We start from the raw sequence: 14,831 nt of genomic DNA, 5'->3' as shown, positions 1-14,831 counted from the left end.
CTCAATAAACCTCTGCCGAGTGCCTGTGACAAATTCAGACATTTGTGTTCATCATGTGACAGGCTACGCAGTCGGACAAGATTGAAATCCCCAGATCAGGCAGATGTGAGGACGTACCCAAGCTGTGATGACACACTCTGCTGATTGGCTGCCGGGGCGCTGCCGGGGCGCTGCCGGCTTCGGCGGCGGCAGGGAGGCGGCGGCGGCGGCGTCTCGCACGCCACGGCGGCGGCGTCTGTCTCTGGTGATCACTCGCCTGGCGGGGGTATTGAGCGATCGACACGTTCTCTGCCTCCTGTTCGCTGTTGCTATTCCGTGCATAAGCCCGGTTCATAGACCTCATCACACCTGTAATGTGTTATGAGCGTTCTTTGATAAAATTCCCGTTTGAGGTTTCTTACATCCGCAGCCAGTGCGCACAGGGAGTCACGACTTCTCAAGGACTTTACATTGCCTGGGAAACTTTAAAGTTTCCCACACACACACATACACACATACACGTATGCGTATGCGTTTGTGTGTGTACGTGTGTGTGTGTGTGTGTGTGTGTGTGTGTGTGTACGTGCGTATGCGTTTGTGTGTGTACGTGTGTGTGTGTGTGTGTGTGTATGCGTGGGTTGGCCGCAGCGTTCAACAGCTTTGGCCGTTGATACAGAGCACAGCTCTACACCCACAAACTGTACTGCAGGAAAAAAGATTAAACAGAGATAAACACTCACCCTGTCTCTCTCTACCCCATCTCTCTCTCTAAAATACTCTTACATCTGCCAATGAGATTCTGCTGCAGGTGGGAGTTTTGACTCCTAGGCTATTTATATGCTACCGCAAGACGCCATATGTGACAATAAATGAGTTGCGGATATCGAAATATTTTAGTATTGCAAGCCAAGCAAGCAAACAGACAATTATGTGTGTCTACACACTCGCACACTTGCGTGCTAATCTTTAAGCGACTGCTCCGAACGACCCATCGGCGTGTGAGCCAGACCAGGCGGATTTAGTGCTGCTATCGCCTATGGTGCAATCTATAATGCTTTAATCACACCACCAATCACAAGGGCAAGGAGACGCAGACAGAGAGCTCCCGGAAACAAACAGCCACACGGACACTGGCGCTCTCTGCCTGATCTCACAGTCTCCATCCATCCTTCCCTTCATTATGAGCAATGCGATGGGTGACCTTAAGTCTGAAACATTTTAGTCTGATTGATTCGGACGAAGCAGGCTGCGTGTGCCTGACTCGAGAAAGCTTTTGATGGTCGAACGGGTTGCACAGATTCATGAAACGCAGACAAGCTCGCACATAGACTTACTCTCTTGCTCAAGAGTCTGTGGAGGGCGCTCTGTTGATCCCATTCACACACACACACACACACGCACGCACGCACACAAACAGGCACTCGCACGCGCGCGCGCGCACACACACACACACACACACACACACACACACACACACACACACACACACACACACACACACACACACACACACACACACACACACACACACAGCGGGCTGTCCTGTCACTGACATTTCCAGCATTAATCCTGCTCTGCTCCTCTTGAGACGGTTTCACTCAGTTAGTTAACAAATCAATCTTTGTATACACACACACACACACACACACACACACACACGCACGCACACTAAAAAGAGGTCCCCTCTGTTTCTCACACATCATGTGTTCACTTCCAGCCTCTCCTTGAGAATGACCGTGTGAACACATATAGGTCGACCTATGGAGGTCATAGGATAGCCCCTACCTCTTAGCTTCACCTCTTAGCCTCACCTCTTAGCTTCACCTCTTAGCCTCACCTCTAAGCCTCACCTCTAAGCCTCACCTCTTAGCTTCACCTCTTAGCCTCACCTCTTAGCCTCACCTCTTAGCCTCACCTCTTACCTCTTAGCCTCACCTCTTAGCCTCACCTCTTACCTCTTAGCCTCACCTCTTAGCCTCACCTTTTACCTCTTAGCCTCACCTCTTAGCCTCACCTCTTACCTCTTAGCCTCACCTCTTAGCCTCACCTCTTACCTCTTAGCCTCACCTCTTAGCCTCACCTCTTAGCCTCACCTTTTAGCCTCACCTTTTACCTCTTAGCCTCACCTCTTAGCCTCACCTTTTACCTCTTAGCCTCACCTCTTGGCCTCACCTCTTGGCCTCATCTCTTACCTCTTAGCCTCACCTCTTGGCCTCATCTCTTACCTCTTAGCCTCACCTCTTGGCCTCATCTCTTAGGCACGGCTGGAGGACTCTGACCTACAGAATGGGCCGGTGCTCACGGGCTTGGGTAGGTGTCAGTGTCACGTGGTGCGTGGCTTACGCTGGCACTTGGCACACGGGTCCTTCTCGTACTCCAGGAGCTGTGCGGCGCGGCCGCGCACGCTGGCCCCCCTCCGCGGCCCCCCACCGTCCCGCAGCCGGGCCGCCTCCTCCTTGGCATACACCCCCAGCTCCTGGGTGTAGCGTCCATACATCTGGGGTGGAGAGAGAGAAGGAGGGGGAGGGGGAGGGAGAGAGAGACAGAGAGTGAGAGGGAGGGAGAGGGAGAGAGAGAGAGAGAGAGAGAGAGACAGAGACAGAGACAGAAAGAGAGAGAGAGAGAGAGGGACGGAGACAGACGCAGAGACAGACACACAGACAAATTGTCAGTCTGGCCACCAGAAACCAATTTATTTTGATGTATTTTCTGAGCTACACAGTCAAAGGCTACTGTCAACTTCTAAATGTCGGATCACCCCTGCTGGAAAACCACACTTTGTTTAGATACAGAGAAATAGTTAATAGGAGATTAACAGATTCATCTTGTACTTCACATGAGTAACAATAGTTCCATTAACTACCGGTACTTCCCAGTATCTAAACCCAAAAACCAGGGGTAATCCGACGTTACAGTAGCCTTGGACTGTGTGTAGCTTCAAACAGTAAATACAAACACACTATAATAGATAAAAGACATAACAGCATACGTAACATAACACTACCGTGTTATGTTGGGAACAAAGAACTGACACAGTTCAATATTTATGTCATTCATTGGTGGGTCTGAGATTAATAATATGTGACAGATCGTGACTTGCTAGAGCAGGCCAGAGATCACGTGTGTAACCGCATTTTAAACCATGCACACATGGGACTTCAAACCACGCAGAAAGCTGCTCAGATCAGATGTAAAATAAAGGTTATGCATATGTTTCCCACACTGTTAAACACTGCTAAACAGACAAGGTGATTTCTGCCACTTTTAAATATGCTGTGAACGTGGCCAAAGCCCCACCAAATCATGAAGTCAACAGGCACAATGATTCTCCTGCAGAGAGATTACACCAAAATAAGCAGCAGCTGTCAAGACCGGGCTGATTAACTGCAGGGCTGGCAAGCGGTTGACTCCTAAGGACCACGCCACCATGAATCATTGTATAAAAAAACCATACCGCAGACACAGGCCACTGCAGTAGCAGCTCTGCCTTAAGAGTAGATGTCATTATTATAGTCACATCATTGACGTGCAATGGGTTTTTTCAAGTGTCTATTGCTGGTTGCTCTCCTGGCTCATGGCGTTGCTGCACAGCCGTCGTGGCTGAGGCCTCAGAAGACAGCCCCGATAACAACTGCACCGTGGCCACCCCAGCTGCCTCAGGGGCCTAATGCGCTGCCTGAGTGGCAGCAGGCCAAGGAGCCTCTGAAGCAAGCTCCCGTTGATACATGCAAGGTGGAGGAGGGCGAGAAGATCCAGTGCGGGCTGCCAGAGATCACCGCCGAGCAATGCTACGCCATCAACTGCTGCTTTGACGGCCAGCAGTGTTACTACGGCCAAACCGGTACTTATAGGATCCACCCCCACCCCCTACACCACTCTTGCATCCTTGTAGAATGTTGTATGTCATGGCACTTAACTCACAAACGTATTGAATGTTGTACATCCTTGTACTTAGTATTGTGTAGCATCTTATCCTAGCTGTCTTTGTTTTATACAGGGAATCAGTTAACCCAACAATTCTAAGTGCTTGGTACTTTGTTCTATGAACATCCTTACTGTTCCGACGGTGATATATTTGTTTCCTCTGACAAAAGTTGCTTCGGATAAAAGCATCTGTTAAATGTGAAATGTAAATGTACGGTCTTTGTCTCATTTACAAATAATTGCCCCTGGAGTCTCCAGCAAGTGCTGATGGTTGTCTTGTCTTCTAGTCACCCTGCAGTGCACCAGGGACGGGCAGTTTGTGGTGGTGGTGGCCAGGGACGCCACACTGCCACGCCTGGACGTGGAGTCGGTGGTGCTGCTGGAGGCCAACGAAGCCTCCTGCAGCCCCGTCGGCATCACCTCCGCCTTCGTCGTGTATCAGTTTCCTGTCACAGACTGTGGGACTACGTTGACGGTGGGTGTTGAGACTGCTAACGGTTCACCTGTGCCACGGTGGCACAGCGCGCGGGTCGCTCGGTCGGGCGGGGTGATCTACGGCTCGGGGGGAAAAATCAGACAACTTAGAATAATCTGGCTTTTTGGACTGTGCTGCAAATCTGTGATTGTGGGTTTATGTCATGTGGTGGGCTGGAAAGTTGGAAGACCATTTCAACATTGTAGCCAGTCCCCTTCCACAGGGACATGGAGCGAGGTCTTTGCATGGCCACTCACCTCGCTGACCCATCTATATTTGATACAGCAGAGTAGGTTGTGCAATGTCAACACACCTTCAACCTGAGGGGATTCCTTGTGTCTTAACGTTTTTTTTTTTTGTTGTTTTTTTCCCGCAGGCAGAAGAAGATGGCTACGTGGTGTACAACAACTACATGTCTTCATCGTACGAGGTTGGTATCGGACCCAGAGGCTCCATCACTCGTGACAGCCATTTCGAGTAAGTTGTTAAGTTGTAATGGTGGTGAATGCTATTATGAACCACAACATCATTTGCCCACTTTGTTTTAATATTATTGGCAATCATCTGAATCCCGTTTGGCCCGGTTGTTAAGCCGCGGTGTGAAAATGAATTTGTAATGTAATTTGCCAGGGTTTCACTCCAGGGTATAACTTGCTACATACACAATTTGGCTTTGACCCCAGATTTCCTTTGGCTTTATTGCAACCCAAACTAATCAACCTTTTCATCCTTAAATCCATTATATATTTATATGAAAGCTAATTCTAAATAATGTTAAGCCTCTAAATGGGCGCCCTTAATGTCTGGCATTGTTCACATCGTGTCAGGTTGATGTTCCAGTGCAAGTACTCCGGTCACTCTGTGGAGGCCCTTGTCTTCGACGTGAACTCTCTCCCCTCACCGCTGCCTGTGGCGGCCCTCGGGCCCCTCAGAGTGGAACTGCTCCTTGGCAGCGGCCAGTGTTTCCACAAGGGCTGTGTGGAGGGTAAGCTAAGCATCCCCTTTCCATCTGTCATCCTTGACATCATTTTGGTAGTCCTTTTTTCTTTTTTTGAGAGTGTTCCAGAAATCGCATATACATTTGTCTGTGTATATGTTTTTGGGAGGTTAAGTGTTAAAAGTCACCATAATGTATAAAAACTTAATTTGCATGTATGCGCTTACATTCACATTATCTTTGTGTTCATGCATGTATGACTGAGCCTCGGACTAGATCGTTATATCACGCCAACTTTGGTCAATTGCCTCCCCAGAGGATGAGGCCTACAGGTCCTTCTACACCGCCGCGGACTACCCGATATACAAGGTGCTCCGGGAGCCAGTGTATGTACAGGTGCACATCCTGGAGAGAACCGACCCGAACATAGTCCTCAACCTGGGGAAGTGCTGGGCCACCGCCGACCCCAGTGCAGCCAGCCTCCCTCAATGGGACCTCCTGGTGGATGGGTAAGCAGACGAGGTCCTCGACTAAAGATCTTCAGAGGAGCTGCCGGTGAACTAATTGGCTGTTTCTCACCAGGTGTCCGTATTACGATGACCGCTACCTGACCGCACTCGTCCCCGTATCTGAATCATCTGGCATTGCCTTCCCGTCACACTACAAGCGTTTCATTGTGAAGATGTTCACATTTGTGGAAGAAGGAACGCTCGCTCCAAGGAAAGAGAGGGTAGGGTGCTGCTTATTTATTTTCCTTTTATGCAAGGCGATCCAATTCTAGGCTAAATTATGTCGACCCTCTTCCGGGTTCATGTCGGAAAACCTTCTTGGCGGTTGTAAGAAAAAGGGCTCATGGATTTGATCATTCAGAGGGCTAAAACGTTAACCTGACCTCATGCCTCTTTCTCCTAGGTCTTCATCCACTGCACCACAGCGGTCTGTCACCCCACTCCAAATGACTCGTGTCAACAGCAATGCCACAGGAAGAGTAAGTTGTCCACCTAAGCTGAATCGCTGAACCTAAAGTAACTTATTGGTCCTTTTATTTGTTAACCCATTTTTTTTTTCCCTCTGCTGCAGAAAGATCTACGACTGGCAAAAAGGTTTCCCCAAACCAGAGGGCGATGGTGTCTAGTGGCGAAGTCATACTTTCTGCTGATCAAGCACTCTTGCTAAGACACATGGGCAAAAGTAAATCGGCATGATTCATATGCTGTCATAACTTTCTTTTTTAATAAAGTCCAAAAAAATCCACTTTCGCTGCTCCATGATTCGCAATGCTTGCTATATACGTCTTGGCACTCGGATGTATACATTTTGTCCTTGGAGAGGTGCTGCTTTGCGTCAAATCCCCTGTATTTATAGCCGAAGGGAACTAGGTGCACTGGACCCCATGGGGCCACATCCTACAGAAGTTTATCCAACCCTTATACTCTATACTCTATAATCTATAGTCTTCAAGTATGCATCTTCACTACGTACACTACAGGTGACCGACACTGCAGTGCAAAATTAATCATCACAAGGATCCTAAACACGGCGTGACGCTCAGAGGAACCAGCGTTCCACGGCAGCGCTGAAAGGAGAACTCCTACAGGCTTCTGCTCTCCCACTTGTGTTTCCCAGAGGCAGCCCTCGTGCGTACGCTACGGCGCCTATGCAGCACATCCCACACGGCTTCCCCCCCCCCCCCCCCCCCCCCGTCACAACCCTCCCTCATTGAAGGGCATCACGACTCCTGCAGACTTTCTCTGCTCACATCAACGCCTCATACGCTGCAGGGGAACGGATCTGTGAGCTATTGACAGATAAAGGGGGAGGGTCTTGACGGCATACAGCCAATCATCAACCAGTCACACTAGCGAGGACATTTCAGTAAGATATGTGCGTACATCCTCTCTGACAGGCAAGGACAGACGGGCCTATTGATGTGCCAACATGTATCTAGAGGCTGTACACTACGCAGATCAATGTTAAATGACCTTTATTCCTCTCTTGAATACAACTATGCTATGGTGGCATCTTTTATCCAAAGGCCTGCAGGAAATTAAGATTTCATGAAGGAGATGGACATCTCCCTCATGGATAACTTGGACTGCAAACGAATATTTTTGCGTACCAATGCTTTTCAGCTGCACTAGAGTATCCTGCCCCCACACAATTAAAAGTTCCCTGTGACCTCTAGCATAGTTCTCTATCCCTGCCTACCTCTGCAGACCCCAAAACTCGAGTGAGCCAAACTACTTAAGGATGCTTCATCAGTGGCACCACACCACCAAAAACAGTCACGGCCACAGACGCCACCAACACAGGCAGGCCGCCCACTTGATGTGCTGAGGGCTTCTGCTACTCTCTCTCTCTCTGGGGACCGCGAGAAAGCAATTAGAGGCCATCTGGAGCGCGGGGCCCCCCTGGGATAGCAGCAGGTGGGGCCTTGTGGGTTAAATTTGCTGTGATCTGTAACTGGTTTTAACTCCCACATTGGGACCCCCCGTACGGTCGTCCGTCATGGAGATACTGTCTCCATTGCGCCCTCACCGGGCGTCAATGCTGTAATGTTCTCTACACTACATTTCTAGATGACGTGCTTGGACATGGGACTTCTCACCCCTCTACTCCCGTACAATGTACACTAGCTGAGCAAGAGGATCAATCTTTAGTATGTGGTGGTACACACATTTGCTGGTGGAATACGAAGCAAAATGCTTCGTATCTACTTTTTTACTTTTGCATTTTTTGTATCATTCTATTTTAAAGAACTAGCCTTAACGATGTGCTTTAAAGTGGTTCTTCTAACCCCTCTACTCCCTACTCCATTACAATGTACACTAGCTGAGCAAGAATGTCAATCTGTTTAGTATCTGGTGCTACACACATTTGTTGGTGGGATTCGAAGCATTTTGCTTTGCATTTAGGCTTTGCCGCTCCTTTTTTAATTTTGCCTTTCTGTATCTTTCTACTGTTATAAAGAGCTAGCCTTTATAACATGCTTGAACAACATCTTCTCACCCCTCTATTCCATTACAATGTCTACCCTCTGAGGAAGTGGCTCAATCTGTTTAGAATCTGCTACACACATTTGTTGGAATACGAGGCCTTTTGCTTGCACCTACTTTACTTTTGCATTTTTGTATCATTCTACTTCTTTTAAGACCTAGCCTGAATTACATACTTGAACATGGGTCTTCTAACCCCACAATCTACTCCAGTACAATGTACTCTAGCTGAGGGAGTAGAGCAATACATTTGGTATCTGGAGGTACATGACACAGTACACAAAGCCTTTTGCTTGGCATCTACTTTTTTACTTTTGCATTATTCTACCGTCCTACCAGATGATCGGTTCCTTACAGAGACGCCACAGGGCAGATTCATTACTTGAGAGAAGGGAGCAAGGACGTGAATTTGACACGCTGACGATGAAGAAGTGGACGTCTAAGATGTTTCATCGCAGCCGCACTGCTTCACGACTTATAAATATTCATCGGGCAAATTTAATCTCTGGTTCCTCCGCAGGTGTGCTGATGGGAGGGACGACACATTGTTTGCCGTGACAGGATGAAAGAGATGGACGTGATGGATGTTGGAACTTTGTGCATACTTAACCAACGTATTACCCTGGTATCAATCGGTGTGTGTGCCGATGATACCATGGGTGTAAGTGGATGGCTGGGGTAGCGGGGGGGTACTAAAGCAATCTGGCTAATCCGAGCCCTTCGGACCTCCGCGGTGAGCGTAGAGATTTAATTAGAGGAGAGGAAATGACACATTTGACTAATCCACTTGTCGACAGTTTGCCGCTAATACTAGGTAATAGGTAATGGGAGAAAACATAATTTTTTTCCCCTCTTGTTAACGATTCAGTCAGCCTTGTCCCAGAGTGGACAATTAACATAAACACCAGAAACTCCTACGTGTGGTCGACAACACACGCACGCACACAAGTGAGCGGATGCACATGCGCACACCAACACCCGTTTGTTTGAGCATTATACAGCAACCACTTATCTATCGACACGCTCCTGTGGAAGGGGGGGGGGGCAAAGTGATGTCAAGAAGATTGAAGAATTCAAGGTGAGGGACTGTAATCTTGTCAGCAGCCCACTGCAGCATGGGGGGTGGGGGGTGTGAGTAGAGGGGGTGGGAATGAGGTTGAAGGGGTTCACTGGTTGTTTTGCATAATCCCAGACAAAGGCAAATAACAATAGTTTTCTGATTGGATCAGATGGGAAGTTGACCCGCAGGTGTATTTGCTTAATGTGCTCTGCAGGAATGTCTGTTTGTTGTTCAACCTGTCATTCATGCCTTTTACATAAATATTCATGTGCATGCATCATTCCTGTACATGCGTTATAATGACTTTTGTGTGGGTAATGACCACCAATATAATCAGCAGCTCATTATACTGTGACAATAAGAAACCTACAGATAAGCAGCATGTATTTACTACAGCGGACAACAGCGGATTATAAAGTTCAGCTTCAACCTCTACAATGTCCCTTTTTGACAAGGCGCTGCCCATGAACCCATGGCATCTGTTGTGACCACAGCGTCTGCTTACACCTGTTAGTTAAAAGGTGCCATATTTTACTGTCCGTTTCTGCACAGTCTGTGGTGCCCTGGTCGCTGTGCAGGTAATAGCCCTATTAGCCCTGCAAGTGACAGGAGCTGAAATCGACCCTCAGCCTTGTGGTGGAGAAAGTAAAGACTGCTGACAATGAGCAACTGGAGCCCACTTTCCAACGAGTGTTCGAGCTGGGGGGACTTATGTGTGTATGTGCTTGTGTGACACACCGTGTGTGTGCGTTTGGGCATTTGATTGTTGGTGTGTATGTGTGTGCGTGTGTGTGTGAAAATAAAGTATGAATGGCATGTATAGATTACGTATTCAGTTAGTCAGTCAGTTAGCTAAACCTACACCAGTATAGCGTTAAGCTGCAATGGCATCAATTCAAACAACTTAACTGGGAGAGTGACTGGTTTTAAGTAGTGAGAGAGAGCGAGAGAGAGAGCGAGAGAGAGAGAGAGAGAGAGAGAGAGAGAGAGAGGAACATAGATAGATAGATATGCAGCATAAGGCATAAACTGTTACATAATGGAAGCAAGATAAGAAGGAAAGGGGACCAAGGGAGGGAGAGGGGAGTGAGGGACATACTGTATATCTCTTGATTGTGCATCCGTGTCCCATTGTAGCAATTGAGTGCAAAACATAGACAAGGACACAATTTGGAGCCTAGATGCTCAAGTGTCTTTCTCTCACACAATCATGACTTTGATCCTTGCAGCAGCCAAATACTTGAACCGCCCCGCTGTTAGGGCGACACGGGCATGCTGTCGGGAACATCTGCTCCTCACAGCTCGTAACATTCACACCTTTAAGTAGGAACACACAGATCAAGGTATTCACACACACACGCGCAGAAAGATTAAATATTTCAGAAACTTTGCCAGCCCACATCGGGAACAAAAACACACAAGCACAAACAAATGACACAATGGGCTTCGTACGGGCTTGTGAGAAGACATACGATGGATTTGTGCGACACATTATTGATTCCAAGTCCCCAGAACCCCGTCTGTCCCTGGCTCTGGTATCGGCAGAACCATCTCCTGTCCTCGTACCTGCTCCCTCTCTAAACCCCTCCGGTCACCGGGGAGACAAGAGCAGGACTCTGCCAGCTGTCCCAGCATGCATCTCACCTGGCAGTGGTTCTGTGTGGGCGGTAACCAATGCACCTGTCAGTGGCCGCTCTGCCTATGTCAGCAGCCCACTGACGGCGCTGTGCGTGTACCCCCACGAGGACGGCCCACGGGCCAAGTCACTTCCGACTCACGAGTGCCAGCGGAAGTTGTTTTTAAAACGCGTTGGTTTGAGCTCTGTGATGTTCAAAACGGTACACTGTGCTATTTTGTCACTGTTACTGAAATACCAGCGATACCCCCCAGAAAAGACAGGCGTATGTTTCTGCCGCCAACGAGATTACCCAAGAAGGTCTACTATTCTCCAAACACAGGGAACTGGAACTCGGTATCTGTAGCTATTGGTGTTGACGGCTGCAGAGAGAGGGTTTAGCTTATCAGACCCACGCGCATTTCATATACAGCGTCAAGATATCAGTCTCCACAATGTGTACTAGCTTTAAAAAAGTATCACAAAGTTGAGTGTTGAGTGAGTCACAACCATGGGGATAACACCTCACCATGTTGCGTCGCCATGTTTCTACAGTAGCCCGGAAGGGACAAACGGCGCTAGAGAGCCCCTCTAGAGCCCTTTTATGTGTAATATGGAAAGAGGGGGGTAGACAAACGATAAATTAGCATTTTATATCATAACCTCTCGTGTATGTTCTTTCACGATAAATACACCATCAAATGTCTGAGTAGTACTTAATCAAAATAAAGATATTATATATACATAAAGATATAATAAAATAAAGTTTTTGTTATCATTAATAAGAAACAATCAATTGTTATTTGTATGTCATCAGCCCTAAATCTAAAACTGTCACTTAAGTGTTAATATACTGTCGTAGCACAGCTATTCAAACTGCGCTGAGAGAAATTGACAACCACAAGCGGAAAACCATACAGCATACAGAAAATCAATAGTCAACGTTGACTCCCTATGATGTATGTTGATGTATTTTTAATTAAAACGTTCCATTTCTGATCTTATTTGACGTATATATGTAGAACTTGTGTGATCCCTCAATACACAAATACTCATTGTCAAATGTGTGAAGGGTCCAAGGAGAGGGACCTGTCAGTGGCCTGGAGCCTGGGAAATGGGAAATAGATGTTTATATTATTGCTGCTGCCTTTTATCTGAGGCAATGCCTTCAGGAGCTGGAATTACAGCTGGAACATGGGTAAACAACAAGTGACAAATACAAAAGTGTAACCAATAGAATATTGCCACGCACACACACTCACACAAACACCTGCGCACAAGCATGCATACCAACACATGCTGCATCTATTTTGGGATGCAGGCAGTGGATGATGAGGCCATTGATCTGAGCTCTATAGCATGTGGTCAGGGGACGGTGAGGCCAGAAAGGCACGTTCCGCAGAGACGCACTGGCAGACATTTTACATTGCAATTGATCCTTACACCAGGACACAGAACATATTGATTTCTACACTAGGACACAGAACACACTGATCTGTACACCAAGACACAGAACACACTGATCTGTACACCAAGACACAGATCACACTGATCTGTACACTAAGACACACTGATCTCTATACCAGAACACACTGATCTCTACACCAAGACACACTGATCTGTACACCAAAACACAGAACACACTGATCTGTACACCAAGACACACTGATCTGTACACCAAGACACAGAACCCACTGATCTGTACACCAAGACACACTGATCTGTACACCGAGACACAGAACACACTGATCTCTACACCAAGACACACTGATCTGTACACCAAGACACAGAACACACTGATCTCTACACCAAGTCACACTGATCTGCTGTTACACCAGAACACACTGATCTGCTGTTAGACCAGAAATGAACCTGAAATAGACTTGAGTTCTCGTGGTGTGCTGAACACACACCCCCACATAGGCACACATGCATGTATGCACGTACACACAAAGCTGCACAAACACATTTTGGCTGGCTCACAGCCAAATGGACCTGGACCACGCACACACACACACACACACACACACACACACACACACACACACACACACACCCAGTGCCTCTGTGTGCCCCTTATCAGTGCCTGCTTGTACCTACAAACACCTCCAGGCCAAAACAACATGAGCACCCATCACAAGGGGACAGAAAGAGGAGGCGGGCTGGACAGGTGGAGAAATGAGCTGCAGGAAACGACACCGCAATACAAAATAAGAAACCTTGCTTTGAATTCCTATGCATACTTTGATTTATTCAGCTGCTCTCGGGACGCTTGGTAGTTGCTCTGGTATTGATCGTGGGATCTAATTGTTCCAAGTCTCACCTGGAGGCTGTGGCTAAAAGCATCTGCTAAAAACAAAACAAAGTATATATGTGTGTGTGTGTGTGTACTACTCGGAAGTCTGAGGCTAGGAGGATGACTGACGTCTGCACACCTGGGTGTCTGTCTTCCCCGCGCAGCCACAGCGGCCGGTGTCCCGGCGTCTGTCCGAGACTCTGGTCTGGTCTCTCAGAGCCAGCCTTTCATATGGTAAGACGAGTCACACGGTGACGTACGCTGGTGAACGGAAGAGGCTGAGACCAGACTGACGCTGTCTCCCTTGCTCTCCTTCCAATTATCCGCTCCCTCTCTCTCCCATTACCTTTTTCTCTCTCTACCCCCCCCCCTCTCAATAGTGCTCTCTCCCCCCCCCCCCCATCTTTCTCTCTCTCTCCCCCCTCTCAATATTCCTCTCTCTATTCCCCTCTCGCTTTCTCTCTCTCCATCTCTCTCTTTTCAACCCCCCTATCTCTCATCCCCTCTCTCTTTCCACTGCCACCCCCCCCCCCTCCTGAAGTGCTCCAGGGTATCTCTGTCAATCAAGCTGTGACATGAGTGAGGGAAACTGGTGCATGAAACAATTGATATTCAGGAAAAGTCTCAATTTTAGGTCATTTGGGAAAAAGAAAGGTCCAAAAGAGGTTGAAAGTGTCGGGGTGAGTTGTTCAGCGTGCACACGCACGCACACACACACACACACACACACACACACACACACACACACACACACACACACACACACACACACACACACACAGCGCGCACATTTCACTCAACACTCGCGTACACGCCGAGAACCGACGATGAAAAAAGCCTATTTGATAGATCGCAGCTTTATTTGTCTATTGATCATTCATTCATTCACTCATCCTCGTACACCTGCAAGGTAAAGGGCAAACCGCGATAGTTTAAGCTTAGTTTACGAGCCACCATACCGTATACGGTGAACTACACCAAATAAAAACGTTTTAATTTAGTGTAGGGCTGAATAACTTTGGCACATACGAAACTCACCAAAGTTTGCTGATACTGGAGCGTCCGGTTTACGGCCTTGTCCTTAGTCATAGCCGCAGTGTCCCCGTCAATAACGCCAGTGAATGTATTCGCAATGCGAGTTACTATTTTTTCACATCATGTCGTCTAACGCCGATGGTAAACATGCTGACAATGCATGCATGCGCCGGTGATCTGTCCCCCCGTGTAGCCCCCTGATGCGATGCAGCGCTGAGATGCTACATCCAGATGAGTGGAGGATGTGTGGATGTTGCACTGCCTTAGAGAACCGTGCTTGTGCGGGGTTTTTTTTTGCGTGCACAATACGCTGCCTCCCTCCCCCACACACACAGACACACACTCACTCAGCTCCGATCGCTCACTGCCGAGTTCACTTTGAGATGTTTTGATTCATGAATTATTTATTTCCAAAAATCAATGACGCCTTAATAAAAAGAGATACACAAAAAAAACATTCCTTTTCCTTTGGATATTTTTTTTGCTCGTGTTGTAAACCTGCAGTCTTGCAGCA

At 47.8% G+C, this 14,831-nt stretch overlaps 2 protein-coding genes across 2 annotated transcripts in view; one reads left to right on the top strand and one right to left on the bottom strand.

Moving 5' to 3' along the window:
• The window catches only part of clcn2a (chloride channel, voltage-sensitive 2a), a gene marked incomplete at both ends in the record, with an annotated part of 38,840 nt that extends 24,469 nt beyond the window's left edge, over window positions 1–14,371 (bottom strand). Inside the window, 2 exons of the mRNA XM_084481513.1 lie at window positions 2,323–2,476; window positions 14,321–14,371. Of these exons, the coding sequence (XP_084337639.1) occupies window positions 2,323–2,476; window positions 14,321–14,371 (205 nt within the window). The remainder of the gene's footprint in view (window positions 1–2,322; window positions 2,477–14,320) is intronic.
• Window positions 3,511–6,520, top strand: LOC311361401 (zona pellucida sperm-binding protein 4-like; the record flags this gene model as incomplete). The annotated part of the gene is made up of 8 exons (XM_084481570.1): window positions 3,511–3,820; window positions 4,191–4,378; window positions 4,758–4,855; window positions 5,206–5,363; window positions 5,632–5,824; window positions 5,898–6,045; window positions 6,228–6,303; window positions 6,396–6,520. The coding sequence occupies 8 exons, from the start codon at window positions 3,511–3,513 to the stop codon at window positions 6,518–6,520; spliced, it is 1,296 nt and encodes a 431-aa protein (XP_084337696.1).
• Window positions 14,372–14,831: the final 460 nt, after the last annotated feature.

Source organism: Micromesistius poutassou (assembly GCF_964030765.1).
Source record: "Micromesistius poutassou genome assembly, chromosome: 16".
Lineage (NCBI taxonomy): Eukaryota > Metazoa > Chordata > Actinopteri > Gadiformes > Gadidae > Micromesistius > Micromesistius poutassou.
The sequence above is the reverse complement of the archived record's forward strand: the minus strand, read 5'-3'. Positions and strand labels throughout refer to the sequence as shown.